General features: G+C 50.3%; 1 protein-coding gene across 1 annotated transcript; it reads right to left on the reverse strand.

The window, feature by feature from the left end:
* NALF2 (NALCN channel auxiliary factor 2) lies at positions 1-27,937 on the reverse strand. Its single transcript, XM_074359023.1, has 3 exons — positions 26,134-27,937; positions 3,303-3,474; positions 1-2,896 (listed from the first exon to the last, which is right to left on the reverse strand). Exons 1-3 carry the CDS (start codon positions 26,992-26,994, stop codon positions 2,511-2,513), a joined length of 1,419 nt encoding a protein of 472 aa, XP_074215124.1. The 5' UTR covers positions 26,995-27,937; the 3' UTR covers positions 1-2,510.
* Positions 27,938-27,961: the final 24 nt, after the last annotated feature.

The raw sequence follows: 27,961 nt of genomic DNA on the forward strand, positions 1-27,961 counted from the left end.
TTATTATCAAGTCTTAACATTTATTTCTTTATGGGGTTAAACAAGAGCAGAGAGGTCTCTGCCCCACAATGCAACAGAAAGCAGTACACATACAGAGACTCTCACCGAAACACGGAGGCGGGGGAAGGGCAACAACTGAATTGTAGCCAGGTTAGGGAGGAAGGGACGGGCGACTACTAGGAATCCAGCTTGGAGACTCAGTCATAGGAACTAGTGCAAGAAAGTCCTACTTATGAAGCACAGTGTAGAAAATGGCATAAGAAAGCTGCCCAGCTTTGCTGCCTGTGACAGAGGGCAGGGGCAGCTGGAGTGGTGGTGGATGATCTGGGTGGTAGGGTGGAGGACAGTCAAATGACTTCGAGGTGGAGTGAGGTGCCCCTTTCCCCTGCCACTGGGCAAGGCCCTGGGCTGGTCTGAGCCAGGGGTCTCCTGGGCACTTGGTGAGTGGGAAGAGGGGATGGGAGTCTCCAAGGGTCCATTCCCTGGGGCCTGCAGGTCCCCCTTTACTTCCCAGTCCCTTTTCCCCTCCTGAGGATGCAGGAGTTAGAAGGCAGTACCTAGGGTCTCTCACATCTACATAAGCATCTCTGGAAAGGAGCCAGCACCTCTTCCCCTCCCCAGCTGAAAAGAGCACTCTAGGGATGGGGTATGTGGCTAGGCCTGAAATGCTGAAGGCCAAACAGGGAGTCTGTGGGCAGGGCACAGGGGCGAGGGGAGGGGTACACACTGAGAGAAAGAACACTGGCAGGGAAGGACTCCCCAGTCTCACAAAGCCTATGTGGGGACCCAGCTGAGTTCCTTGGATGATTCCCTCTCTACTAGGGAGGTCTCCCATGTATCCCCCACCACCAGCCAATTCCAGCTGCCCCGTCCCCTTCCCCCTCTCCCTCTCGCTTTGCCTAAATGCAACTCCAGGCCCACCCCTCCCCTTAACTCACTGGCACCACATCCTAGAACACAGGCCCTTTCTGGCACTGAAAGCCCGTTGGCCTGTCCTGGCAACGGCTCCCTTTCTTGTCTGCTCCTATGGGCCTGCAGATATCCCAGGAGATCAGCACAAGGTTAGTGGACCCCCCGAAAGGGCTCTCTGTGCCTCCTTTCTCATCCAGCCCTCTAGCCTGACGAGAGACTGACATGACAAGTCTCTCAGCCAAGGGACAACAGACAGCACATTGTCTTTATTCAGCGGGTCCTCTTGTCAGTTTCTGGACTCTCTCCAGCAAGGGGCAGGAGTGGCTGGGTTAGGGGACCTGCTACAGGGTGAGGAGCAGTCTGGTGGTTCCACAGTTGGGATAGCAACCCATGGGGTTAGGGATCAGAAGGGATGAATACTCTTTGGTAGGCTGGGGGCAGGGACAGGCTGGGGATCAGGGAGGCTCATCTCTGGAAAGCCCTGGGGCAAGGCCACCAGGATTTCCTTCATGGAGGCCTGGGCTAGGGCAAGATAGGGGAGTCTGGGGACCCAGGCCAGGCCTGACCCACTTGGGCTTAAGTCCCTCCTCCCCATGGAGATCAGAAATGGAAACGTCTTTGGCCCCAAGGCCAAGATCTCCAGGGCAAGAGCGGCCCTTGGGAGTATGTGCACCTTCTGGAAAATATGGCCCTTCAGACAGCGGCAGTCTGACCACATGCCCTCAGCCTTCTGTTTCAAGGCCCAAGAGCCCAGTCTCTGTGCTCTTTCCTCAGAGGGCTCCTTAGGCTACCCTTTCTGATTTGGGGAGCTATCCTTGAGCCTGCCTCGACACGGATCATCTGCCTCCCCAAAGCCAAGTGGCAACAGCCCATTCAGCCATCTCTCTAAGCCCTCGGCCCACCTCTTTCCTCTCCTCTCCCTCTTCCCTGTCTCCACTCTCTCTCACCATTCGTTCTGCACCCTATTCCTAGATCTCATTGCCTAGGGTAGTGGGGCACAGCTTAAAACTGGGGCTCCGACCTAGCTGCAACTGTGTACACCTTGTGTCCCAGCCTGGCCCCTCCCTGTGGAGGCCCCATGTGGGACAAGGCGTGCTGGAGCGGGAAGGAGGGCCACTGCATCGTCTGCCGTTGCCTGTAGGGGTACGGGCAGGAGGGAATTAAGGATCGTGGCAACAAAAGGAATGCGGAGGGGGGAAAGAGCTTCTCCCCTCTGTGCCCCCCAACATTCCCTACAGGGCCAAGGCTGGGTGAGCAGCCTCCTTCCCTGGGGTCAGGACTCTCAGTGGGGGTGGGCATTTCCAGCCCCCACCCCCACCTTTTTTTGGCTAAGCCCCACAGATGGGGGCCTGAGAGGGGGCCCCTGCTGCTCCTGCCTTTTTCTCCCGGATGAGTTTTGCAGCTCCCTGAGGCCCTGTGGCGGTTCTGTGGGAGCTGCTTTTGGGGTGGGGGTTGGTTGGGGGTGATGCGTGGTCCCCCATTTCCCCCATCCCCAACCTGGTCCTACACCTCCCATGGGAGGAGCCCCTCCCCCTCCCCCTGGGAGGGCCTGGAGCTGATGTTGGTGTGTGGTGGAGGTCTGATCTCCAACCTTGCTGTCACTCTTCCCGAGTGAGGCCCTCATCTAGGGCAGGCAGTGCCTCCAGCCCCGGTCCCCCACCACCCTGGCTGCTGGAGAAGGACACCATGGTATGGAGGAGCATGAGAACAAGGACATAGAGCCGGATCCTGCTGGGGCCGAGGCGGGAGCCCCCAGAGACCGGCAGCAGGGAGGGCTTGTGGCTGATGTGGCCTGGGGGGTCGTGTCGGGGGTGGTAGTGGTGGTACTGTTGGTGGTAGTGGTGGAAATAAGAGTGGTGGAATTGCTGGTGGTGGGTTTTGGGGGCTTCAGACTCCTTGAACTTCTTCTTCTCCGACTCACAGGAGACCCACTGCACGTCACAACACTTGGTTTCCGGCCGCTTGGGCGAAGTGTCCAGCAACCCTGTCAATGGATAAGGAAGGTGGGGGTGGGGTGCTCAAGGCGCTGCCGGCTATGCCTTTCCGAGAGAGATCTTCAAAGCTGGGGCTGCTCGGGTCACCCTGCCCAAGACTCTTGAGTCTGCCCCCTAGCACCTTCCCTTTCTGGACAGGGACCAAGGACCCCAGACAGTTTCTCGGGGATTACTCCCTGGCCAGGCATGTTCTGGTTGGAGACGGCCACTCTGTTCTTTACCCCATTCCACTTAGCACTGTCCCAACATGGGGGCCTCATTACCTGCTCCTCCAGCCACCAACCTTCTCCTGACCTGACTTCCCTGTTGTCCTCCTTGCTCCTACACCCCCCAACCTGGTGCCTGCCCTGCTCCCCGCCCCCAGCTTCTCCCTCCTCCCCAATGCCCTGCCTTTACCTGTACAGATAAAGCCAGGGAGCCCTCCATACACCATTTCCTCATTGTCAGGGAGTATAAAGGGGCACCGGGTCTGCACCTCCAGGCAGTATTGCTTGCAGGGCACCCAGCGCTGGCATTCCTGCTGGGTCACGCTGAAGTATTCTGAGCACAGCCAGGCCTTGTAGACAGCCTGTGGGGAGAGGAAAGAGCGTCAGCCCAGGCGCCAGCCCCTTCCCAGCTCGGAGAAAAGGGATGAAGAGGGGTCCACCTGTACTCTATTGGGGGAGGGTGCAGTGTGCTCACCAACCCAACACCAGGATCCAGGGTGTGGAGAAGAAGAAGGGTTTGGGACAAGACCATTACCTCCTACCCTAAGTTCTCTAATCTCATCTCCAGAACTCCTGAGTCCCCCAGTTTGTAGTCATTCAAGATTTGTTCATTGGTTCATTGGTAAAATTACAAAATTACTCTTATGTCAAAGCTGGAAGACCATCTCATCCAACCGTACCATTTTATAGTTGGCCCCAAGAGATGTCCTGACTTGTCTGAGGTCACCTGTATTGAGGTAAATTTCAGTTATGTTCAGTTCAGCAAACATCCCTTTTGGCTGATGGCATTCAGTTTCCAAATTCAGGAAGGAGATGGAGAGAATAATCTTTGTTCTACCTCATTAGGGTGCTGTGTGGATCAAATAATATGACACATCTGAAAATGTTTTGCTAGCTCTCAAGTGCAATACACATATAAGGGGTTATGTTTAATAAAAAATGGGAATCTGCCTTACCAAGCACCACAGGTGCCTTCAAGCTCTACTTAGTCCATGTTCTGTCCAGTTGGCTTCTGTCCTGGAGTGGAGCAGAAACCACATTTCGTTTGTAAACTCCTTCACTGGTATACTTCTCTTGTCTAGGCCACTCCTACCAGGCACTGTGTCTTAGCTAAGAAATGGTCCCTGCTCTATACTCTTTGGCTATCATCAAGACTAGAGTTTCTCAACAGCAACACAACTGACACTGGATTGGATGATTCTTTGTAGTGGGTGCTGTCCTGTGCATTGTAGAATATTGAGCAGCATCCCTTGCCTCTATCCAGTAGTTGCCAGTCACATCCTCCCCAACCCCACTGTGACAACCAAAAAAATGTCTTTGGCCATTGCCAAATGTCCCTGGGGGAGGGGCAAAATCACCTCCCATTGAGAGCCACTGATGTAGCTCCTTGCTACTGAGAATGTAGACCTGGACTGGCAGCATCTTCATCACCTAGGAGCTCGTGAGAAATGCAGCATCCCAGCCCCCGCCCTAGACCTGCCAAGTTACACCTGCATTTTAACAAGCTTCCCAGGCAACTTTCACACGTGGGGATAGAGCCCTGCCCACATCTAGTGCTCATAGCTTCTGGGGTACCTTCCCATAGTGGCTCCTTAGAGCAATGGTTCTCAGACTTCATTGTGCCCCAGAATTCCCTTGGGACACTTGTTAAATATGCAGACGACATCCTCAAAATTCAGCTTCAAGAGGGTTGAGGTGGACTCAGGAATCATTTTGAACAAGGGTCCAAGTCATTCTGCTGCCAGAGGCCTTTCAACCACACTCTGAGCAGTGTGCTCAGAGCTTCTTTAAGCATTTACACTAAAATCCAAGGAACTCCACCAGGAACATGGACTTTGGCAAAGCAAGGGCAGGGGGGTGGTGATGGGTGGTGGTGGGTTGTGATGAAAATCAACCCCCTGAGGAACAGAGCTTTGATATCTCACTGGCATCTCAAACTTAGCATGCTGTAAATCTTAAAATTCAGTTCTTGGTTTTTGTACTCCAAATCTGCCTGCACCACACCTTGACCACTTCAGTTAAGTGCCACAATTCTCCACCTGGGTATTCAAGCCAGAAACCTAAGTGTTAGCATTCCTTTCTCTTTCTGCCTGCATCTCTGCACACAGTCCATCAGCAAGGCGTGATTTGTCCCTTCACTTTCACAACTCTGTGCAGGCCATGGTCATCTGTCACCTGGACAACATTCTCCTATGAGGCCTCTCCGCCTCCACTCTTGTTCTTTCCAATCCACTGTTTCCACAGGAGTAAGAGTGATCTCAAAATGACATCTAACTCTGTTCTTCCCTTGCTTCAAACCCTTAAATGCATTGAAAATAAAACCCAAACTTTCGACCCCAGACTTCAACCCCCTGCATAACTTGGCCCCTGTCTGTCTCTCCAACCTCATTTTCTACCTCTCCCTTCAAGCTCATCCTGCTCCACACAGAGGTTTTCTTTCTTTTCCTTGAACCTGTCCTACTTCTTTTCACCTTGGGGCCTTGGCACATGCTGTTCTCTCAGCCTGGAATGCTCTTCCCCCCACTTTTGGGCTGGTTGGGTCCTTCTCAACTTTGAAGCCTCAGTTCAAATGCTACATCCTCAGAAAGGTCTCCCTGGCCACTTGAGCTAGAGCATGCCGCCTTCATTATTCTTCTTCTTAACTATTTCTTCACCAAAAATATGACTTTGTCTGCATCCTTCTTTTGTTTTTCTGTCCACCTCACTAAAATGCATGAAAGCAGATGTGGGTCTGTCTCATTGACCACTGTTTACTCAGTACAATGTATGTTAAAAGAAAAAAGTCTGTTGATTGCAGGAACCAGAGGAGTAAAAGAGGACATGCCCCTATTCTCAGAGAAATTCCAGTTTCATGGATAGACAGATCTAACTTGAAACTATGGCACATAATCTATACTATAGGAGAAGTTAAACCCTTGGCCATTGGAGGGAAGCAAACAGAAAAGCGGGGAAAGATTTCAGTGAGGGGATAACAGTCGAGTTGAGGCTCAAATTAGGATTTTAGATGGGGTGGGCAGAGATGAGACAAAAGGGCATTCCAGGCTGAGGCAACAGCTTAACCAAAGGTATGGAGATGAGTGTGTGCATGGTGCGCTAAAAGAACAGAGAATGGTTTTGTATGAATGAAGTGCAAAGGGTACCAATCTTCTGTGGATGGAGGTTTAAGTGATTTCCAGGTTTTTGCTATTATAAACAATGCTTTGGTGGACAGCTCTGTACACACCTCTTGCACACTTGTGTTAAATTTTATGTATATAAAGTTCGAAGTGAAATTATTGGGATAAAAGTTGCATGCAAAGGAGTGAGAATGGAGTGAAAGGAGTGGGGAGAGGACCAAGTGAAGGTAAAAGGCAGGGGAAGAAGGAGCTGGAGGGATAGGAGAGGGCCTCATGGGTTGGAGAGAGTGGCAGTGGGGTCTGGGAGCACAAGGGAGGAGGGTAGTCAGAAAGAAAGGGTAAGAAAGAGTAGGGAGTTAGAGGATAAAAAATGGTGGTAATAGTGGGGGTAGGGAAAAAAGCAGGGTTGAGGAGGAAGCAGGGGAATAAGACACAGAGGGTGTGAGGGAGGTAAAGAGGTGCAGTGAAGGTGGGAGAAGACAAAGGGTAAGAAAGAATAGGAGGATAAGAGGGTGGGGGCATGAGAGATGTAAGAGGGGCTGTGAAGAGGATAGGTCACAAAGAGGGAGTAAGAAAGATGAGGGTTTATAACCTATAATGAAAAGAGTATGAAAAAGAATGTGGGGGAGCGTATAGCTCAGTGGTAGAGCACATGCTTAGCATACACGAGGTCCTGGGTTCAAGCCCCAGTACCTCCACTAAAACAAACAAACAAACAAATAAACAAAACCTTATTACCCCCTAAAAAACACACAAAAAATTTTAATTCAAAAAAGAAAAAACACATATACGTATAGCTGAATCATCATGCTGTACACCAGAAATTAATACAACACTGTATATTGACCATACTTCAATTTAAAAAATGTTTTAAATTAAAAAAGATGAGGATTTATAACCTTAATGAAAAAGAATATATATATATATATGTATAACTGAATCACTATGCTGTACACCAGAAACTAACATAGTATTGTAAATCAATTCTACTTCAATAAAAAAAAATTAAAAATAAAAAAAAGAAAGATGAAGGTTTAAGAGTGAGCAGGGGAATAAAGGTGGGTGAGGAAGGTGGGAGCAGAGGAAAGCAGGGGTAAGAAAGGATAAGTGAGCAGAAGTATGGGAGGAGAAAGAAAGAAAAGTGAGGCAGGAAACAAAAGGAAATCCTTAGCGCTAAAAGCCCCAGTATCTCAGAGACCTCCTTCCATCTTGTGGGCCCCAAAGTGCCAAGAGGAGTCTCTGTCCACATCCTCTGCCCCAACCTCTGCATCCTGGACCCAGGTTGAGCCTCAACCCTTGGCCTGGACTGTGTGGAATAGCCTACTCCTCCACTGCTGGGGTTCTGAGGCCCCTGTGGGATCCTCCCTGGGCTCTTCTAGTTCAATATTTCCGCTTCCAGCTGAAGAGGCTGCACTAGGGGTCCAGCCCTTCTCCCAGGCAACTGCAATGAGCCTAATAACAAGCTCTGATGGCTGAGGGCTCCCTTCCTCTGCTCTGGGAAAGAGGGAGGGAGTTGAGAGAGGCAGGGCGAGGAGAGGGGGGCCTGACAGTGTGAGTGGGACCTTTCTCCTTAATTAGGTGACCGTCTCTCAAGCCCCACACCCCCAACCAGAGTCACCATGGCAACGAGTAGGTGAGCAGATTGCGTGAGGAGGACACCAGGCCTGTGGGTGGCGAGGCAGGAACAGGCCAGGAGCTAATGAGGGGAATGGAGGAAGAAGAATGACACAAGGCTGAGAGGTAATCCAGTTCCTCAGCCCCACAGATGGCCAGCTGAGGCCATTTCTGGCCCATGTGCTTCAGAGGTGGCCCAGCGTCCTTCTTGGGTAAAAAATCTGGCTCTCAATGCTACCACCTGGGCCACAAGCCTGCCTTAGTCGCTGCAGCCATCTTCCTTGGATGGGCGTAAGTCGTGGGCCCTGTCACATCAGTTAAGACTTGGGCAGTCAAAGGGAGCCTGGGCATTCATCATCAAAGGTGTGAAAGAGCCAGGAGAGCCCAGGTTGGGAGTACTGAGGGGCTGGCTGCAGGTCAGGCAGGTGGGGTGAAGAAAGAGATGTCTCTAAATCAGACAACAGTCAGTTGGGACACCCTTGGAGATCTTTTGCTCTAGTTTCTCAATTCTGGCTGCATATGAGAATCACTCAGAGAGTCTTTTTTAAAGGCTCCTGCCTGGCTCACATCACATGCCAGACCAAGTCCATCAGAATCCTTGTGGGTGGGGCCCAGACCTCTGTGGAGTTTTCCAAAACACCTCAGGTAATTTTAATACGCAGAGAACTTCACCCTACTGCATTTTACAGATTAGGAAATGGGGGCCCAGAAAAGGGGGAAAGACTTGACTACCATCAAATAAAATAGCAGCCAAGTGAGGAACCCAGTTTCTCTACTCCAGCCCCAGGGTTCTTCCTATTGGACCATCCTACCAGTGACTGGGAATTCCAAACTCAGGGGGTGTGACCCAGGGGCGAGGGTACAGGAGGAGAGCTGAAGAGAGCCAGGCCTGCTCTGGGCTTTAAGGCTCTTCCAACTCCAGCCCTGGCAGAAGAGACTGCTTCATTATGCCCTGTCAGGGACCCTCAACGTAGTGGCAGATGATGGGTAGGGTGGGAAGCCTTGACCTGGCAGTGCCCTCCTTTCCCTACAGAACCCTCTTTCCCACCTCCAGCAGGCCACCGCTGGGCTCAATCAAGTTCTGGCTGCTACAGCTGAGTTGCTATGGGAACTGGGAGGGGAAGGAAGCAGCGAGTAACTAGAGGGAACACCAATTAACCCAAAAAGGAAGCTGAGAAGGCTATCCCACCCCTCCCCCTGGCTGGGCTGCTAAACCACTCTTGAAAGGGGAGCCAGTAAGATGAGGGGGATCCCCACCCATCCTGGGTGCTGCAGCTGCCAGTTTAGGGAGAAGTGCGGGGAACTAGAGAGCCTGACCTTTCTGCTCCCTGGTTTGCAGCCCTGGCCAGGGCATTCCTGTCCCTATGCTCCTCTGGGGAGAAGCACCTGACTTCTCCTGACCCCCCAGGGTGCTGCCTGAATGCACATGAGCGCGTGTATACACACACAGCTCAGAGCCAAGACTCGGGCTGGAGGGTTTGGAAAGAGGAGGCCATCCTGGACTCCTTGGTCTGGGGGCTGGAAAACCCTCCAGAAAGGAGAGCTTCAGTTCTTGCCAACCAGGAAATCGGCAGTTTCCTTCTTGCATTCTGACTTGCATCCCTCCCTAGGGCCTGTTTCCCCATCCAAAGCCTCCCTGCAGACCTTCTCTTCATGGCTGCTTGTTTTCCTAATGCACCCCTGGGACACTTGGCCAGGAGCTGCAGCTGCAGAGACTGTGGAGGCAGAGCAGGAATCTGCGCTTGGCTGGGGGATAAAACCCACTGTCCACAGCACACAAATAACCACTCTGCCCCTAGATTTTTACTTAGGGGGAAACTGAAGCCCAGAAAAGGGGATTGGGTTAGTTGAGTCAGAGGCACACAAGACATCAGCTATAAAGCCAGGATTCGAGGGAGGTACCCTGCCGACCAATCCAATGTCTCTTTGCATGGCAGCCATACACACCTAGCATCATGTGAGGGACATCCTTGGGCAGGTCTGAAAAGAGCCACGCACTCCTATTCCTGCTTCTGGCTTTCAAAGAATTGGAGCAGAACAGGGTAAGGTCAAAGTCAATCTCTCCAACCCAGGGGAAGGAGGTCATAGACATAACTCTGGGAGTAGTTCCTTGGGATTGGCAGAGTCAGACTGGGATTAGAGGCATTACAGGGTAAATCCAGGTGGATCAGATGGCTTTACTTAAGTTGGCTGTAAAAATAAGCAACAGCTCTCCTGCTGCTGCTGATAATGAGCATCCATGAGTCAAAGCACCCTGGCCTGGCCTGGAGGAAAGGTAGGGGAGATGACTGGAGAGGTGAGAAGAACCTAGGGCCAGTGCAGACCCAGAGAGTCCAATCATCTCTAAGCCTCTTAGGCTACCTGCTCCAAGGCCCATGGCAGGGCGGGCCTGGCCTGGTCAGTGGTGGCTTGGTTAGTGGAGAAGTGGTGTCCCTGGTGCAGGAGCAGCTCTTAAGGAGCCTAAAGGATCCATATTAATCAGGTGAGCAGAGGAGGCAGGCTCATGACCACTCCAGAATGGAAGCTAAGGTGAGAATCGTAACTCCACCTCTTTATCTGCTGTTGGAATTTCCACTCCAAAATTACTGTCAAGAGTGATCCAGTTACTGACAGTAAACCTCTTATCACAGGGCGCTCACTATGTCCTAGGGCAGCCTGTATCTTCAGATAACTCTAGTAGTTAAAGAAGTTATTTCTTCTTTTGAGCTGAGATAATGCCTCTCTGCGACATTCCTCATGGCTCCTACTAGCTCTTCTGGGGCCCAAAACTTCCTGTCCCCATGCCAGCACTGCAGGAGGTATTTGTAAACCTCCTTGGATTGGGTCAGGTCTTCCCAAGCATTTTTTTTCATGCAATGATCACTTTCTGAACATCTTCAAGTGCCTAGTCCTGTGCTGGGGATCTACAGATGATATAGATAAGGAAGACAGGATTGCTATCTTTAAGGAGCAGGAGGTGAATTAAGGATTGTGAATTAAGGATTCACAACCTTGTGAATCAATCATTAGAAGTCACTGTGGTAAGTAGTATGTACTTGGTACAGTGATTGCATAAAGGGAGGAGGGATCAACTGTGTTTTGAGGGCTGAAGCACAGGAAAATATCTCTAGGTGGGAGAGGCTGGAGTTGGGGCTGGGAGAAAATGAGTATAAATTCACCAGGTGGGATAGGGCAGGAATAAGGGCACAGAAGGCAAAGGAATAAGCAGGTAGAAAGGCCTGGAGGTGTGAAATAGTGCCGAATTCAGTCACTGGACGTAGTTTAGCATAGTTAGAGGGTACAAAGGGCACCATGATGGGAGATGAGGCAGTAGAGGAAGGCCATGCCCATTTTATGATATGTTCTGAATGCTGAGGAAGAGCCAGGCTTCATCCTACAGGCAATGGACAGCTCTTGATGAGTTTTAAAGAATTGCTTCTTAAAAGATTGCTTATCACCTCTGTGACAAAATTTTCAGACTTATGTTCTGAAAGTGTGGATGATGGAGCATAGGTATCAAGATTGGAGGTAGGGAGACCAGTTAGGATACGACTGTAACAATCTGAGTGAGAAACGATGGGGATCTCAGCTAAGGCGGTAGGAGCAGATTTAAGCAATGGAAAGGACGGGATGGATATGAGAAGAGATGTCAAAAAGGGCAGAATCAACAGGATAACTTATGGATATGGGGAATGATGGAGAGGGAGGTGTCCAGGATGACTACTAGGTTTCTGGCTTGGGTAGCAGGGTGAATAGTAGTATCATTCATTAAAGAAGGGAAACCAGGAGGAGGACTAGATTTGGGGGTGAAGATAAATTCAGGTTTTCGTCATGTTAACTTTTAAGTATAGGTCAACATAGACTAGATAGAAATGTCAAGGAGGCCATTGGACATAATGGCCTGAGCTCAGAAGGAGGGTCTGGGCTATAGATAAAGGTTTGGGAGTCATCAAGGGTTAAGGAGTTAATCATTAGGAACAGAGTAGGACTATACTTTCCCATATCCTTTGAAATATCCTCAGGCATGGCCATAGGACTTCCTTTGGCCAATGAAATGTGAATTGAAGTGATAGGATTGCTTCTGGGGAGAAGCTTTAAGAGCTGGTGTATGATTTGTCACATTCTCTTCCCTCTGTTGCTGACTGTGGAAGCAGTGTTGAAATGGACCTTTTACTGGCCTGATATGGTGACTATCCATGAACTCCCTGCTGACCTGTTTTGGACAGGTATTGTGAGTAAGAAATAACTGTTGCATTAAGCCTCTGATATTTGGGGGTCGTTTGTGTAAACTAGCTTGCTCTGACTGATAAAGTGATAGTGGAAGCCAAGGAAGTGGATGAGACTGCCGAGAGAGAACACAGAGAGAAAAGGACCAACAGTGGATCCCTGAAAAACACTAACATTTAAGGGGTAAGTGGAAGAAGGGAATCTGACAAAGATGGAGGAGCAGTTTGAGAGTTTGGAGAAGGAACAGGAGAATGTCATTCTATAAATTAGGGGAGGAGAGTTTCAAAGAATAAGGAGTGGTCAGCAGATAAGGACATGCCAGCAGTCTCATCACAGTGAGAGCAGTTTCAGCAGGGCAGTGGGGGCAGAAACCAAACTGTAAGCAATTTAAAAGGGAATATGAAGGAAGAAAGATGGATGACTATGTGTAGACTACTCTTCCAAGAAGCCAAGTGTTCACAGTTTTTTTCAACTATTTTATGGGATGTGGTTACCAGTTCTTTGTTCTATCCTGGTTGTTCATATTCAGATTAAGTTCCTACATTTCTATGTCCCTTGCAACTGAATGCAACCCCCAGACAGAGTTTATCAACACAGAGTCAAGCAGAAGTATCAGCTCTCTTGTCCTAGAAGCTGTTTCTGTTAATGCAGCCTAAGACCACATTTGTTCTCTGGGAGACTGTATTGTATTCTTCTGATAATTCAGTGGAGATTGAGAGGGGAAGTTCTGCCTGGAATGTGGGGTCAAAGACACAGTCTAGATCAAAGTCCCTGGAAGGAGCTCTAGCCTTCTGCTGAGATATCTCCATGAACTAAACATCCTTGAGACCGTAGGCTCCCTGAAGACAGGGATTGTATCTTACTTATCTGCGTTATTTCCCTAAGGATTTTATATTGAGCTAGGAATACAGAAGAGATGCTTGCTAAACACTTAAAATCCAAGCACTTGAAAGCCAAGCCTCCAGCAACTAGCCCAGACTGAAGCAAAATGGAGAGCTCCAAGAAAAAGGTATAAGTAATGGGTTATGTAATGAGTTGCATAAGTTTTACAGCTTTGATGGAGAAATTAGGGCTGCATTAGCAAAAAAGTTATAGAAAACTAAGCAAATAGGAAAAAAAGAGGCAATTATTAACTCCAGGAAAACAAGTTGGCCAAGAAAGAAAATGTAATCACACTATTCTACATGACTCAGCTGTGAACAATATTTATAATTCTAATAATGTAAATATGGAATACTGTTAAAACCAGAAATTGTCATATGACAATATTAGATATAGGGGAGGGGAAGTATGTGTGCTCATACAGTGTTGCTGGTAGTAAGAAAGCCAAATCCCCCTCCAATAGAATAAAAAGTCAATAGATATTTAAAACAGAAAAAAATCAAGAAATAACAGGATTGGCATGCCATTTAGAGATGTGAAGGTAAATATCAGAACAAGAAACAACTAGAGGTTTGGAATTATTTGACTGAAGAGTGAGGCTCAGGGTTGTAGCAGAGGGCTTCTGTTTTAATTATAAGCATTGAGATATACATTTATCATTTTAAAATGTTACATTATAAATAATTTAAAAAATGGATACAAGCTACAAGGATATATACATATGGGATAGATACATATATACATATGCATATATGTATATATGTGTGTATTTTTGCACATGTGTGTATACATACAAAAATATTTAAAATAGAAAAGTCAAGAAATAGCAGTGTTGGCACACCATTAAAAATGTGAAGATATTCATCAACAGATGACTAGATAAAGATGTGGTATGTATATACAATGGAATACTACTCAGCCATAAAAAAGAATAGAATAATGCCATTTGCAGTAACATGGATGGACCTGGAGATTGTCATACTAAGTGATGTAAGCCAGAAAGAGAAAGAAAAATGCCATATGATATTGCTTATATGTGGAATCTAAGAAAAAGGACACAGATAAACTTATCTACAAAACAGAAACAGACTCACAGACATAGAAAACAAACTTATGGTTACCAGTGGGGGAAGGGAGTGGGAAGGGATAAATTGGGAATTCAAAATCTGCACCTCTTGGGGAGTGACAGAAATGTTTGCTGTCTTGATTGTGGTAGTGGTTTCATAGGTGTATACATCTATCAAAATTCATCAAATTGTATTTCTGAAATACGTACAGTTTACTGTACAGGAATCATACCACAATAAAGGTGTTTAAAAAATTGAGATAAAAAATGTGAAGATAAATATCTGAAGAAAAAGCTAAGGGAGTTTCAAGCGTTTAACTCTGAAGAGTGTATATATGTAGCTTATTTATCTTTTAAAATTATGAATATATGTTGCTTTGATAAAATAAAATAAAAGTGTTAAACTGATATGCAGCCATGAACCTCAAAAACAACAAAAGACTTGAATTGACCAGCCTTGCCACAAACCCCCAGGCCCTGCACCGCCTAGTTGTGGATCACCTACTCCATCACCACTGTCTTGGCCATGAGCTTGAGCCAGATAAGCTTAACAAACAGGCCAATGGAATTAATGAGTAGTCTTATAACCAAAGGGAACCAACCAATATGAGAGGAGGGGAACTTTGGAGGGTTCGGTGCCCAATGGCTATGCAGGCCACCAAAGGAATGGCGCCAGTGTGACAGTGACAATCATAGCTTCCTTTGAGCAGGTCACAAACGTGTGCAGCATAAAATCCCACTGCTCCCTCCAAAGGCATGCCTGTCTTCCACACACCACTAGTTCTGGGCCAAGGTCCAGGCAGAAATCTCCAGCTTTCTGTGATACCAGCACCCTCTCCCTACCTTACCTCCTTCCTCCAATCTCAGTGCCTTATTAAACAGATGAGAGGCTAGGGAGAACAGAGACCTAATAAAAAAGACCTGTCAGTTAGTTGTGCTTGGTCTCATAGGATGAGGTAAATCACAGCTTTAGAGTCCTTCCATCTCTGCCTCTTCCCTCCCTTACCCAAGCATATCTTCGTGCTTTCACTCACTAGAATCTCTCTAGTTGCCTTTTGGCTCCTAACCTTCCACCCCCATGCCAGACACTTCACCTCCTGCTCCCAAAGTACCTTTCCCTTCTCCTAAGGGAAAATGTTGCCAATCTCAATTGAGTATTCAGCAGTCATTTAGATTAAGCACCTCTAATTCAGGTAAGAATAATAATAGCTACCATTTATTAAGTGCTTACTATACGCCAAGCTCTGTTCTAAGCAACTGACATTTATCAACTCATTGAATCCTCACAACCACCCCCTGAGGTGAAGACATATTTACAGGTAAGGACCAGAAGGACCAGAGTTTAAAGAGCTCGTCCAAGGCCACACAGCCAATAATAATAAGGGTGGCTACCATTTCTTGAGCACTTTCCAGCTCACAGGCACTGTGTCCTTTTGAGATTAGCATCTTGTATGTCATTTAAGCCTATGATGACCTTGTTCCTTAGTTTTGAATTCAAAGAAAGTGAGGTTCCAAGAGAGATGAAGGAATATGTTCAAGGTCTCAAAAACTGTTTTATGAGGACAGAAATTCAAACTGGAATTTGAAGCCAGGTTACCTGGACTTCAGTGCCCAAGTTCTTGTACACCATATTGCCGCTCGGATGGCCCCTTCATTTGTATCACCATTGAAGTAGTTAGCTTGTTACTCAAATAACTCTTTTTTGATGGACTTTCCGGTCAAGATGGGGAGAGATTTCTAGGACTGGATGGGAGAGTGATTTTCTAAAATCAGTGTATTCAGCCCATTCCTTATATGAGTAAGGTTTTCTTTATAAGGAGCTATAGGGGGAAGAACATTTGGGTACTAGGGGCTACAAATGCCCATTTCCATTCCCCCATCAAAGCACTCCCTTTCTTCTTTCCTCTAAATACACGTGCACACATGCATGTGCATGTGTGCAAACACACACACACTCTGAGTGTGTTGAAAAGAGGCAACTGTTCCTGCTATAATCTTTGTCAACTGGTGAAGGGAAGGCAGCTCTTTCCTTGTAGAAAGATTTTCTTGCCTTTGGGCATGAGTTCTCCTGTCCCAGGTCTTGTCATTTAGGGGCTTCTGGAACCGCCTTGACCTAGAAGACTCCAATACCAGAGTCTGTCCTTTCAAAAAGGTTTCAGGGCAGTTACACACTCTACCTAATTGCTCCTTCTCCCCAGCTCATATCATAAATGTTCATTGCAAAGCCTTTGCTCCAGTTGGATGGAGAATTAGCCAGAGCTGGGTTCAGATTCTGGCTCTGCCACTAACTGGCTGTGTGAACTGGGACAAGTCATCTGGAAGGAGGTAGGGGCACAGTCACTAATTTGCTATGTGACTGTAAGCCAAGTGCTCTCCCTCTCTGGGTCTCAATTTGGATCCAAGAAAATGGTCCCTAGGGAGGTAGCATATATGGGGAGAAGACAGGGTCAAACATCTTTAATCTCAAATAGTCCTGTGGTCAAATCTCAGGTCTGCTCTTATCCGTTATGAAACCTCAAGCAAGTTACTTAAATTCCCTGATCTCCACTTGCCTCATCTGCAAAATGGAGATAATAAAAACACCTATCCCTAACCTTTCTGTAAATGATGTTCACAAAGCAACTAGCACAAAGCTTTACCTATCATATAATTACACTGGCACAGAATGGATGGTACCATTGCCTTCTGGCAATCAAATCCCTGGATGTGACCTGGATTCAAATCCCAGTGCCAAGTCTTATTAGCTGGATGACCTTGAGCTAGTTACTTAACCTCTCTGAGCCTGTCTTTCCCTATGTAAATGGGGACCAATATATATGCACTTCACAAGACAGATGTAAGAATTAAGTGAGATAAAGTATATTAAAAGATGCCTGGGATAGTTTCTTTCTTTCCCATTCCCTCTTTTCAGCTCTAAGATTCCAATAATAAATGGAAAAAAAAACTGCCACAAATGTAATAAGAAAAAAATCATTAATACATAAAAACAACTATGTACAAAGTCAATAATAAAAACACAAGACATGAACAGACGATTCACAAAACAGGCAATACAAATGGCCCACAAACAAGAAAAATAAATGTCTGATCTAAGGAACACAAATTAAAAACCAATGCTATTACCATTTTTTCAGCTCCAAATTCGTAAAGTTTTAAAAAATATACTCAATCCTGGACAAGGGTGGTAAATTCGTCTCACACTTTTGGTGAGGGTACTTAAACTAGAGTCATCCTTCTAGAAAGAGATTGGTAAGAAAGAAATTTGTATGTCAAAAGCCTTAAAAAGGTTAATACTCTGATTCTGTAAGACTAGTCCCAAATGTTCATCCTGCAGAATGAATGTATATGCTTCCATTTGTATGTAAAACAAGGGAAAGAAAAAGTCGTTTTGTGTGCAAATGTTTCTGTAATCTGAGAGAGAGAGGTGGAAGGATACACACCCAATTTTTAATATCAATGACCTCAGGATTGAGTGGGGAGGGGGTGGGCGGATTATTAAATGTTTCTTTATAAACCTCTCTGTATTGTTAGATTTGGTACAACGAGGGTACATTATTTTGTGATTTAAGAAACTCAGCCAAGTAGAGAAATCAGAAAAAAAAAAATGACTGAGATAGCATTTATCAGAAAAAAGGAATCATAGGTCTGACAAAAGATTTATGAACAGAAATATTCATTACAGTGTTATTTATAATAGTGCAAGTTGAAAGTAAAGTAAATATCTAACAGTAGGGGACTAGTTAAATAAACTGCACTATATTCACGGGAGGGAATATTGTATACTCATCAAGAATGATGTTTGCAAATATTTAATTACATGGAAAGATACTCAGTATGACTTTAGCAATAAATTAAAAAGAGCGAGGTGGAAAACTATATGATTTTAACTATGTAAAAATATACAGTCACATCTATTAGGATGGCTATTATAAAAAAAAAAACCTGGAAAAGAGTTAAGTGTTGATGAGCATTTGGAGAAACTAGAAGCCTGTGCATTGCTCATAACAATGTAAAATGATGCAGCATTATAGAGAACAGTATGGAGGTTCCTCAAAAAGTTGAATGTAGAATTACCATGTGATCTAGCAAGTCCACATCTGGGTGTATATACCCAAAAGACTTGAAAGCAGGCATTCAGACAGATACTTGTATACCAATGTTCGTAACAACATTAGTCACAATAGCCAAAATGTGGAAGGAAATGAAAACATAGGTCCACACAAAAACTTGTCCATGAATGTTCATAGCAGCTTTATTCATAAATACCCAAAGGGGGAAACAACCCAGATGTCCCTAGAGATGAATGAATTTTTAAAAATGTGCTATGTCCAGACAATGGAATGTTATTCAACCATAAAAGGGATGAAGTACTGATACACACTACAAGCTGGATGAACTTTGAAAAACATTATGTTAAATGAAATAAGCCAGACACAAAAGGACAAACAGTGTATGATTCCACTTATAAGAATTACTTAGAATGATCAAATTCATAGAGATGGGAAGTAGGATAGAGGTTAAGAGGGGCTGGGGGGGAGGGAGGAATGGAGAGTTACTGTTTAATGGGTAAAGAGTTTAGGAGAAACTTTTTAGAAATGGGTAATGAAGATGGTTGTGCAATGTTGCAAATATACTTAATGCCACTGAATTGTACCATTTTTATGGTTAAAATGGTAAATTTGATGTTATATATATTTTACCGCAATAAAAAACCATGCTATAAGAAGACATATTAGGAGGAGATACACAATAACATTGAGCATTCTTCCTGTTATACCTCTGTTTTCCAAAATTTCTCAAAGACTTTTTTTCTCAGCAATTGGAACAAAGGTATTTTTTAAAGGATTCCAAGTCTATAACAGTTCGGAGGGATTAACTTGGTTGGCAGTTTTAGCTGAGTTCAACCCTAATCGGATATGCTCACCTCTCACAGATCAGCCAGGTAGGTAGCCATGCTATCTGCTGAAGACCAAATACAAAGATAGGAAACAATAGTAACACCATGTGCTCCTTCTCCAGGCAGGACTTGGTGAGTTGGCACTTCCTTCTACCTCCAAGAGAAGCCTAGCCATCCCAGGCCAGGGCTCACCAAAATCCTGGCATGGGAACAGGGTGTCCAAAGTCCATACCAGGCCTCAGCAGGCTCTGGGGTGACCAGGTCCCACTGTTTCCCCTCCCAGCACTCTCAGTAGGTACTGGATGGGGCTCAGGCATGCACTAGGCCTGCCTAGGGGATCAACTTCCCTCCTGCCCTGGTTTATCCTCCCTGCAGATTGGGGCTGACACTATCACAGATACCTTCCCTCCAGGCAATAGGAGCCCAGTCCCTCTCTTCTCTTTGGCAGAGCCTGTAGAAAAAGAAGGCAGCAATCCTCTGTCACTATCCCAAGAGGATACTGGTGATTGTCAATGGGGCTCAAGGACAAGAGACTGGGGTACTGAACAAAGAGGATGTTGGTGGGTCCCCATTTTGGATCTGAGCCACTCCTGGGGGCCCCTACAAGTTGCCAGTAGGCACTGCTGGACCTCCCTTGTGGTCACTCAGCTTCTCACCCCAGCCTCTCAGTAGCCAGCTGAGCATCACCTCTGACAGCTGGGGGAGTTTATTAAGATGTTTCTTTATACACGTGTGCCCTGGGGAAAAAACAGAAAGACCTGGGTTTGTGTCTCGGTCCTCCCACCTTTTAGCTCTGTGGCCTGGATGGATCACTTTCCTCACTGAACCTCAGTGGTCGCATTCATAAAAAGGGGATAACGATAGTCCCTGCCTGTTAGGATGACTGTCAGGACTAAATGAGTTCACAGATGCATAGAAAGCCCCTGGCATCTGCCAGGCACTTGAAAGCTTGCATTTTTCTTTTCCCCTTTCCCTTTCTTCTTTGGTGCCAGGCTGCCTTCGCCTTCTGGCCCAGAGACTTGTGGCTCAGGTTCCAGTTCTTTTCTCCAGAATCTATTCAAGCAGGAGCTTTGGCCCTGGCAGCCCCTGTCACTCCGTGCTAACTCCTTCCTTCCTCAGGGCCAGCGGCAGCATGCCTAGTGCCCTTGCTCTCCCCTCTAAGCACCTGCCTGGCTTGAGGTGTCAAAAATTCAGGCTTTCCTGAACCCCTTCTCACGTTCAGGGAGAAAAGTCCAGCCCAGCCTCACCTGCACACACCCTGGTCTGTGCGCCTGTAACCGCGGGAACACAATATACCTATTCCCCAGAGACCTCCTGGGTCAGCATCGGAGGACGGTGCTTCTGAAGGTCCATGTTTGTTTAGAACCCTCAGAAGCGGCCCCTGGCTTTCCAGCCAACACTTGCAGCTGGAATCCACACGTGGCTGAGACGTGACTGGGAGGGGGCAGATCTGATGCCCAGTATGCCTAGGCAAACAGCACCAGAGAGTGGGAACACAACAAGACTACCCTGAGGGAGAAGTTTTTCTAGGGCAAATTCCCACCCTCAAGCCTGAGGTGTCATCCTCCATCTGCACCCACACACTGAAGGCAGGGTGTGCCCTTCCCCTGAGGTGCAGACGCCCAGGGAGGAGACTGAAGTGCATCCTCTTGTGCTTGTGATACGTTCAGAGATCCCTGACCCTCCTTTAAACTTGGCCCCACCCCATGTCTTCCCTTGCCTCGCCCTCACCTCCACTGGGTTCAGCAGACTCTTCTAGTCAGACCATGAGACTGGGTGGGAGGCTGCTGGGCTCCCTTCCTCCACCTAACTCCCCCTGCCCCCACCTTCAGGAGATACCAGTTTATCCTTCCTGGAGGTTCCCGTTGCTATGGTGACTATAGTAGTCAGGCACCAGCCTGTGGGAAGGATGGGAAGTCGCCATGAAGAAGATTGTGTATGTGTGAGTGTGTGTATGTGTGCACACACACATGTCCACCCTAAGTGGGGAGGAGAGATGGGAGGAAGAAAAAAATGAGCAGAGAGGGAGAGGGGCAGGGAGGGATAAAGGGGACAGGAGAAGAGGGGACCAGAAGATGAAAGTGGAGCAGGAAGAGGGATGGGGAAAAGGAAGGTGAAGTGTGAGTGGGGTAAGAAGGATGTGAGGGGCAAGACAGCATGGAGGTGACAAGGCAAGAGATGCAGTGTTGGGGTGGGGGAGTTAGAAGGATGAGGTAAGGACATGGGGTTGAGGTTGGGCAAGTGGGAGATAGAGGTGAGAGATGAGGGGAGTGGGGTAGGATGGGAGACAGGAAAAGACTGGCCATTAGAAGGAAGCAGGTGGAGGTGACTACAGGGAGAAGTAGGGGTTGGAGTGTAAGGACTGGGTAAGGATTAGGGAGTGAGATGTGGGTATGGTCTGGGAAGGGTCTAGGGTGATATAGTAAAAGACTAGGAAGGCTGTGAGGTCACTGGTATGTGGATTGGGGTGTTGCGTGTGGGTCAAAATTTGGGAGGAATATGGGGATTGGGAGTGGGGTGGGTCAGGATGGGGGTGGGGGTGTCTGGAGAGGGGTGGGCAGCGTGAGACCACTTTCCCACTCCCACGTTTCATCCACTATATGCTTGTCCGAGCTCCACATGTTGCCTCTTCTCTGTCCCAGGCCCTTCCCAGAAGCCCCACACTCATGTAGGTGGGCAATGGGCTTCTGTGGATCGGGCGGCCTCTTCTCAGGGGCGGCTTTGCCATGGTTCCCAGGAGGCAGCTTCTTGACTGTATCCCCCTTCCTCCACCCCCAAACTCGGACCAGAGCACCCTCTCTGCCCGTAAGAAGCCTGGGTCAGGGAGGCTGACTGTGGGGCACTGCTCCTGGACTGCCAGCTGGATTGACAATAGGGACCGCATGCCGACCTGGGGCTCCTGCCCTTTGCCCAGTGCCCTGAACTTCCTGCTCACAGCACCAGCATTAGCTTGGGAGCCCTGCTTGGCAGGAAAGCTGTGGCAGGTGGGAGGAGAGAGGAAGGCAGCGAGGCAGAAACAGCTGCCAGCCAGAGTGGAGGAAGAGCAGGGCCCCAGCAGGTCTGGGTAGAAGGCGAGTGCTGGCTCTGTCAGTCCCCTCCCCTGTGTGTGGGTGTCAGGCCTCCTTCCCTAGCCCTTCCCTTCTAATGCTTTTGTTTGGGGAGCAGGCTCTGCTCATGGGCCTCAACTCAGAGCTGCTAGAGACCTCAGAGGTCGGCTGGTCCCACTTGCCCTATAATCAGGAGTCAGAGTCATCTCCATAGCATTTCCTCCAGGGGTCTGCCTGAATCAGGCCAGACCCTTCCCCTGGGAGTAGGAACTCATCTCCTCTTAAGGCCCTCTGTTTCCTCTTTGGAAGGAAACAACTGTTAACTAAGCAACTCTGATATGCCAGGCCTAGGGACTGTGTAGACTTCTCATTAATAATGAGCTAGTAGGGCCATTCTGATGAATTAGTTCCATTTTACAGATGAGAAAAGTGAGGCTGAGGGAGCTGAAGTCCCTAGCTCAAGGTCACTCAGGTAATAAATCAAAGAGCTGGGTTTGAACCCGGGACTTTCTAACAACGAAGTCCCTCTGGGGCTAAGCAGCAGAACATGCCTCTCCTTTCACTCCCTGACAACTCTTCTGAAGTCTGAAGTCACAGACCACATCCTCCTGAGTCTCCTGTTCTCCAGGTGAAACAGCTTCTTCGACTCTGTCCAGGAGAACTTGGGTTCTAGCCTCCTCCTAACCTGCTCAGTGTGAGACTCAGAACCAAACACACGATCTACCCAGTGGGTGTGGGCTAGTCCAGAAGAGAACAGAACTAGCATATCCCTCCTTGGCACTAACCTTTAGTGATGCGGCCTTATGGCTGGTGAGAGGGCTGAGAAATGGCCTTCTCTTGGGCTTCTATCCCCTCTTGGATCAGAGCTATGAGAGAAGGGGCCAGGGTTTGGTCCCCATCTTCACTAAATTCACCTGAATTTAGAGTTGGGAACTGGCAGAGATGGAGGGAGAGGTGATCAAAACCAGGCAGGGCCTGGTGGGGCTGGGAGATGGAGCGGGTTGGGGGAGTGAGCTGGTGGTCCAGTAGTGGTAGGCAGGTCAGGAGGGCCAAGCAAGGGCTTTTGGTGGGGTATGCGTGAGGGAGGTAAGGGAGGGGTGGAGCATGGCCCCACAGGTTGGGAGAGGCCAGAGTGGGGATGGGCATCGGCCTGCCTAAGTTATCGCCCTGCTGTGCGAGAGGAAGTCAGTCGCACATTAAGGAAATGTCGCAGCTGGTACTAAATTGGGAGGTGTCACAGGCAGCAGTGAGGACAGGTATGATGTGTGGGGCCTTGTGTGGTCCAAAACAGGGGCAGATATTGCAAAAGGAGAGAACAGGGTTTCTAGAGCTGCCCAGGAAAGATCGAGCCAAAACAGTCAGGACAGGACCCCCAGGGATGGGGGGCACCTGGTCCGGAAGCAGGGGCTCCGGGTCTGGTTTCCAGCGGCGGAGGAAGCCTCCTCACCCTGACCTGGGGCTGCGGGCCCTCAGCCCAAGAGAAGCTTTGAAGATGGGGCATTATCTCCCAGGGATCCCATCTGGGGCAGGGGCTGGACAGGAGGGCCTGGAGCTTGGGGGGAAGGCTCAGGCATCTGCAGAAAAGGCCTGGGATAGAGGAGGGGTGCTGGGGTGAAGAGAGAGGGGCTGCAGGAAGGAGGGAAACAGGGCTGTCATTTCCCTCAGTGCCCAGAATATAGCCAGAATAGAGAGGCCTGGGGGTGTAGGCCTCGGTGGAGGGGGAGTGCACTGGGGAGGGTGGGAAAGACAGGAAGAAAGCTGTAGAGCTGGCACTGCCCTTCTCCTGGCACAGCAGGCAGCAAGAGAGCAGGCAGAGTTCACTGGAGAGGGAGAGAGAGCGCAGGAGTGCGACAGCCACAAGGAGACAAAGGCGAGGAGGGAGGGCACCAGCCATCAGGAACCTGATGAGAGGCCACGGCAAAAGCATGGGCTTAGCACCCATGCCATGTGGGTCAGAGGCCTGGCGCTTCTGCTCAAGTGACCTTTGGGCAAACTGCTTGCGCCCCTGCACCTCAGTTTCCCCATCTGTAAAATGGGGATAACAGTGCTGGTATTATCAGCCTCCCTGGGCAAGCATGATCTCAAAATATATGTGAGAGAGACTGAAAACCCTAAGCACTACATCTATGTCAGGTGTTGTTATTGCAAACTACTCTCAGCTACCTCTTCCCACTTCAGTCTCATGAAAGACTTGGGATACGGGCAGAGCAAGGATTATTATCCTTGTTTTACAAATGAGGTAACAAAAGCCTTGAGAAGTGAAGTGACATGCCCAAGGTCACACTACTAACAAGTGATAGAGATGATAAGGCATCCTGAATCCAAGAGATCGGTTGTCTTCCTCCTACATCAGACTGCTTGGCAAAAATAATCAACATGAGGGATTATTGTTTAGCGTGAGGTCAGACAGAGCTCAAAGCCAACTATAACCTGGAGAAAACCCCATGGGAAAGTTGTGGTGTGGTCTCTCATTCATCCTGGCGACTGTGGGGAAAAAAAAAAAGCCGGGCCATGGGGTTGGAGGAAAGGCCACAAAAGACAGACATCTTTTTCTGTCTGCAAGTGGACCACGTCCCTCTGCTCATGCTGTGTTTGTATCTGTGGCTGACATTAAGAGTGTGTGTCTCTATTTCTATATGACAAAATGTGTCCTTTCTCATGTGACAGCACTTCTGCCTGTGTGTCTCTGACATCCTGGGGAGATGTGCATGTGTATGACACCGTGTCTGCTTCTGTGGCACTGTCTAGGGGTGTGACGACCTCTCTGTATCTCTGTGTGACTTTGCCCAGGGTGGTGGTGGTGCTGTTTGGCAGTATGTGTGTGTCTATCTGTCTGTACACCTTTAAGAAGTGGAATATCTCATTTGGTAGTGTGAGTGAGGCAGTGAGTCAGCTGAGGCTGAGGGAGGCGGGAGGGAGACTGCTAGGTTACGAGAACAGGAAAAAGGAGAACAAGAAAGTGAAGTCAGGATCAAGGAGCTACCCCTTTCCTCCCCAATCCCCTGCCCAAATCCCTAAGGAGCCTACCAAGAGAGTGGAATCCTGCAGAAGTCCACAGGGGTCGAGTTGGATGGAAAGGGGGGCACCTTCTGCCCCTCCCCAAAGCCTCAGAGGGAGACAAGCTAGGCTAGGAGGCAACTGTTTCCCTCTCCAGTTCTCAGACCCCAGCTCAAGGATGGGTGAGGCCAGCACCTGACCTGGTCTCCTCTTCACTTGACCCTTTGACCTTGCTGTTCTTTCCTCTCAGAGGCAGGGTACCTGGCCAGGCTGATCCAATAGGGCAGGAGCACCGCATCCCAAATGCTTACACCCTCCACACATCTACTGTCAAAGAGTGACCCTGCTGAGGGTCAAGAGGTTTCTCAACACTCCACTCTGCCCTAGGCAGGCCCATTCTGCAGCAGCCTCGCCTCTCCTCTGAATGCCCGTTCCCAGCAGCCAGAAAGCCAGCTTTCCCTCCATTGCCACCCCGGGGCACTGGGAAGGTGCTAGGAAGGCACTGGGACTTTGGTAATACACCAGCCTTTGGTGGCCCTCCCGAAAGCTGCTGTGCCCTGTTCCCAGCCCCTTCTCTTGTCAGGGGAGAGGAGCTGGCAGGTTCCCTCCTTGGGAGAAAACAGGCACCCCAAGGCGCCACCTGCCTCGGTTCTGACCTCAGGCTCATATAAGGTCTGGCTACTTCAGGTCATATAAGGTCAATGGCGTGCTGTACCCCGCCACCAGGAGTGTCCACTGGCAGGGGCTAATGGGTGATGAGGGTTAAGCCACCCGCCCCACCCCCCACCGACCTTCGGCCTTTCTGCTGCACCAGCCAGTCCCAGGACTTTCCATTCCAGCTCAGGAAGGAGAGGGGCACCGCTGGCTGAGGATGGGGGCTGGGCGAGCCAGAGCCTCTTTCCATCCCTTTTCCTGCTAGGGGCCCCGGGACCCCTCCCTCCTCATGTGGGAGCGTGGCGCCAGGAAGCACCAGTCCTACAGCGCCCAAACCCAGAATTAATAGAAGTTGGCCAGGTGGTCACCTGACCTTAATCCCTGAGGCCCCTTCTCTGGGGAGGGGCCCAAGGTAGCTGAGAACAGTGGGGGTGATGGGGAGTGGTGGGGTGGGCAGAGGGGGAAACCTTTTTTCTCCCGGTCCCACGGCCACCGTTCCCGCCGCCGACGCAGCCGCTGTGGCCGCGGACGCCAGTCCCTACCTTACAGCCTTTCGTGCAGGACCGGATTGAGTACTCTTCTGCCTGTAAGTATTTATGTAGCACGAGGTCGAACTCGTCATATTTTTCCTGAGCATGTCGGTCGAGCCGCTGATACGCCTCGATACAGTTGCTACACACCTCCCAGGCCCCGGAGCCCGGGCTAGCCACCACGGCCAGCAGGTCCCCCAGCAGCGTGTCCAGGCTGCAGTCCAGGCTGTCGGGGCGGTCCATGCCCAGCAGCAAGTCCCAGACTGTGTAGGTGTCGCAAAAGGAAAGAGTGAAGTTCCGAAAGTGGCCTTTGAGCAAGTTTTTTTTGGCGGAGGGGAACTCGGCCGGGGCACGGATAGGGGCGCCGGGGGGCCGCAGAGGGGGCGCCGGTGTGGTTGGTTCGAAAAGTCTCTGCAAAGATTGCAATTTGGTGCAAGCTGCGTCCAGCCCTGTGGGTTCTGGGACGCCGCCGCAGTCCGACCCGGGACCAGCGGCGGGGGCGGCTTTGGTCAGGTTGCTGTATCGCGGGCCGCAGGTGCCCGGGGGCGCGCTGGGCTGGCCGGGCGGCGGCGGCGGCAGGGGCAGCACCGCGCGAGGAGGCGCCGGCTGCCGCTCCCGGCCGGCCCCCCAGGGCGGCCGCATAGCGCTGCTCAGCTCCCTGGCCCGGGGCCGGGCCCCCGCGCACAGCCACAGATGGTCAGCGAGCAGCACGGTGAAGAAGAGCAGGGACGCCAGGGACAGTCGCCATCGCTGCGCCCGCTCGGAGTCGGCGCAAGGTTTGTCGCTCGGCCTGGGAGCCCAGCAGCAGCAGCAGCAGCAGATAGTCAGCGCGGCGGCGTCTTTCCCGGGCCACATCCAAGCGCCCCTGAACATATTTCAGGGAGGGAGCAGACAGGCGCGAGGCCGGACGGCCGTCTCCGGCGGGCGGGCGGGCGAGCGAGCGGGCTGCGCGCCGCTCCGCGCTCCTCGGCGCCGTCCAGGCTCTACCTCGGGGGCTGCATGGCGAGGCAGGCCGGCCGGCCCGGGGCCCCGCTCAGGCCGGAGTGGCGGGGCGCTCTCGCGCCGTCCCCGCGCCCCTCCCGCGCTCCCTCGCTCGCCGCCCGGGCGCGGCCGCCCGGCCCGCTAGGCGCTGCCCGGCGTCCCGGCGGGGGGCGGTGCGGGGCACTGGGGCGGTGGCGGCTGCGGCGGCAACGCCGCACTCCTCATAGTGTCGGGCCCCTCAGCTGCCCTGGGCTCCGCGCCACTTCACTCTGTGCCGGCGGCCGCCCGGCTCGCACTCCGTTCCGGCCGTCTCGGCTCGGCGCAGCTCTGCGCCCCTCAGCGCCGCCGTGCGGGCCCGGCCGCCGCGATCCGCTCCGCTTGCTTGCTCGCCCCGCGCCGCTCCGCTCCTCTCCCGCCCGCCGGTCCGCCCGCCCGCCGGCCGCCCGCTCCGCGCCGCTCCCTGCCTCGCTCGCGCCCTCCTAGGCCCGCCGGCCGGCAGCTGCCCGGCCCTTCGGGCTTCGCTCGCGCTCTGGCCGTTCGCTGGGGCCGGTCCCGGGCCAGCTCCGCTCCCGCTCCGCGCCCGCCGCTCCCGGAGTTCCGGCTCGGGCGGGCCACCTGGCTCCCGGCGGCGCCACAGGCGCCGGACGCCGACGCGGGGCTTTACTTAGTGCGCTTCTCGCTTCCGCCTCGCGTTCGCACCGCTGTGGCGGCCGCCGAGCGGCACGGCCCCGTGGCTCCCGCTGGCCATGCCCCCTCAGTCTGTCGCCATCTTCCGCTGTGCGGAGAACACCTTGAGAGCCCGTGTGCGAGTGTGTTTGGGGGGGAGCGGGGCGGAGAAAAAGGCACGAAGAGGAGGAGG

The sequence above is a fragment of the Camelus bactrianus genome, chromosome X, assembly GCF_048773025.1.
Source record: "Camelus bactrianus isolate YW-2024 breed Bactrian camel chromosome X, ASM4877302v1, whole genome shotgun sequence".
Taxonomy (NCBI): Eukaryota; Metazoa; Chordata; class Mammalia; order Artiodactyla; family Camelidae; genus Camelus; species Camelus bactrianus.

Coding starts and splice junctions, on each gene's coding strand:
- NALF2 (XM_074359023.1), bottom strand. CDS start 26,994: ATGTTCAGGGGCGCTTGGATGTGGCCCGGGAAAGACGCCGCCGCGCTG. Junction 3,475..26,133: donor CCTGCACGAAAGGCTGTAAG/GTAGGGACTGGC, acceptor CTCTCCCCACAG/GCTGTCTACAAGGCCTGGCT. Junction 2,897..3,302: donor CCCTGGCTTTATCTGTACAG/GTAAAGGCAGGG, acceptor ATCCATTGACAG/GGTTGCTGGACACTTCGCCC.